The sequence below is a fragment of the Tupaia chinensis genome, unplaced genomic scaffold (genome assembly GCF_000334495.1).
Source record: "Tupaia chinensis unplaced genomic scaffold, TupChi_1.0 Scaffold139733_1, whole genome shotgun sequence".
Lineage (NCBI taxonomy): Eukaryota > Metazoa > Chordata > Mammalia > Scandentia > Tupaiidae > Tupaia > Tupaia belangeri.
Window position 1 is genome coordinate 1,471,237 of NW_006199613.1, and position 2,397 is coordinate 1,473,633.

The 2,397-nt window shown below is 59.3% G+C and overlaps 1 protein-coding gene across 1 annotated transcript in view; it reads left to right on the forward strand.

Annotated features, from left to right (window-relative positions):
- FBXO3 (F-box protein 3) overlaps window positions 1–2,112 on the forward strand; it is a gene marked incomplete at its 5' end in the record, with an annotated part of 28,630 nt that extends 26,518 nt beyond the window's left edge. The window contains 1 exon segment of the mRNA XM_014593076.2: window positions 1,088–2,112. Within this exon segment, the coding sequence (XP_014448562.2) occupies window positions 1,088–1,246 (159 nt within the window).
- Window positions 2,113–2,397: the final 285 nt, after the last annotated feature.

Genomic DNA, 2,397 nt, shown 5'->3' on the forward strand with positions numbered 1-2,397 from the left:
GGCGGCGGGATGGCCTGGAACGAGTCACCCCCTTGCCGCGGGACTCAGAGGCTCGGCCAGAGACGGGCGACGTCCTCCACCCAGAGTCCTGCCTCTCCTGGGACGTGCGCCTTCGGAGCCCTGCACCGCCACGCGAGGAGTCTGGCTGTCACGAAGAAGTCGCCACGCTGAGAGACCACACAGACACCCCAGAGGCAAGGGGGTACACTGAGCCCCATCTGTGTCGACCTCCAGCTTTTGCCCAAGTCAGCCCAGCCAAGTACAGGCACGGAAGTGAGGCGCCCTCAAGGTGACCCTGGTCCAGCCGCCACCCAACGGCAATGCCCTGTGTGACCGCAGCCAGAGCCCCCGGTGGCCCCAGCACTCTCCCCATCCAGACAGAGGGACAACGAACGCCGTGGAGAGTCTGGGATGAAAAGAGAAACTCGGAGGTGCCAGTTGGTGGCCGGCAGTGACTCTGGCGGGAGCTCAGGCAGATCTGCCGCACCGTCCTGCTGACAGTGCGGAGTCACGGTCTCACGCCCTCCTGCCTGACGCACGCTGACAACGAGCTAATACGTCACACATTACCATGACGAGTTGACACTCGCAGGGGTGTTCAGGGTGGTCTGTTCGCTTCCTCGTGCAACCCTCCGGCTGCTGTGGAGAGGATGGTAGTGCCAGGGGCCGGCAGGTGGTGTGGTGGCAAGGGTGCTGGGCTCCCGCATGGCCGACCGTGGGGCGCGCTTCCTCCCTGTGGCTTGTACATTACGCCGGAGGTACAGCCACGTGTCCAAGGTCCTGAGACAATGAAGGAGGGATTGAGGCGTGGCCGTCAAGGGGTGATTTCTCACTTTCTCTGTCTCTCTCCCGCGAGCACATGCCCTATGGCAAAGAGCATAAAATAAAGATGAGTGAAACGTTCACCGTGAAAAGCACACTGCGCCTTTCTAACGTGGTGCAAACGCGCCCTGGCCTCTTCGTCAGCACGCACCAGCACCACTGTGGTGTGGCTGCCCGTCGGAGTCTGGGTAAATGATGACGCTAGGCGGCCACAGGACAAGTGGACGGGTGCTTTTCTTACCCAAAGGTTGTTTTCTCTTTCAAGGAGATGGGCCCCGATGAGTACGAGGCGATGGAGGACGAGGACGAGGACGAGGACGAGGGTGAGTCGGCAGACGTGGGGGAGTCGGACGGAGACGAGGAGGAGCACCGGAGGGTCTTCGACGTGCCGGCCCGCAGACGCCGCTGCTCACGCCTGTTTTAGCCAGGCCTGTGTGGCCGGAAGACTGGTGGCTCTGGGCCGTCTGGCGGGTTCCCAATCCTGTAAATAGCGGCACCGCCCTCGGCCTGTGGTCGCCCGGGCCCTGGTTCCCCGACGCTGCGTCCGGCCGTCATCCTGGTTCGCTGTGTTTTTGTGGTAGAAGAGAAAATGAGGGCTTCCCCCACCACCCCAGAGTCAGAGGAGGAATCGTTCTTTAGCTAAAGAACAGCCACTTTGTTTTCATATATTTTGTACGTGTAAGGATACAAAAAAGGATGGAGTGGTTTTGAGTAAGGGTTTAAAATGTAGCAGAAACACGCCAGCAGCGAGACCGAGGGCTGAGCCTGCGAGGCCGTCTCCGGTGCTGATTCGGAGCACGCAGAGCTGGTACTTAGGCCGGTCCCTCTAGTGACCCTCGCGTTTTGTGCTCAGGGAGCCGACGCGCTCCGTGACCTGACGCCTGTGGTCTGCCCCTCCTTTGACAATCCCTCTTTGAATCAGTCTTCAGCACGACGACCCCACGCCCTGTCCCCCACATCGTTTCTGACACGCAGTATGCACCAGTCCGTGCCCCACCGTTTCTCCACCGTGTCTCATGTGGCCTGTCTAAACTCTGCCCCATGGTGTCCCCTAGACCTGGCCTGTCTAAACTCTGCCCCACGGTGTCCCCTAGACCTGGCCTGTCTAAACTGCCCCGCTGTGTCCCCTAGACCTGGCCTGTCGACCCTGTGCTAGTGACATGGACCTTACGTGAGCTTCAGTATGTTTTCCTGAAACATGGGGTTTTTTGTAATTAGATAATTGTGAGTTTGGGATGGAATCTTTCAGGTGTCAAAAGCTCATATTTTAAAAGCAAACTTTGGTTCCAACATGGTCTCCTGTGTAATTCCTGCTCTCCCTGAGCCGGTTGCCCTGTGTGGCTGTGCGTGGAGGACAGGTCACTGCTGGTGGCCACTACCGACATGTCACAGCTCACACAGGGATGGCTCCTGGCTTCGACTGCACCCGCCTGTGTGGTCACCTGTGGTTTCCATCTCCGCAAGAAAACTGGGAAGAAGGCGACTGCCACGTGCCCAGCCTCTCGGCAGCAGAGTGGGCGTCCTGCACTCTGCTTCAGTTACCGCGTAAAATCCACTCCGCTTGTCTGTTAGAGC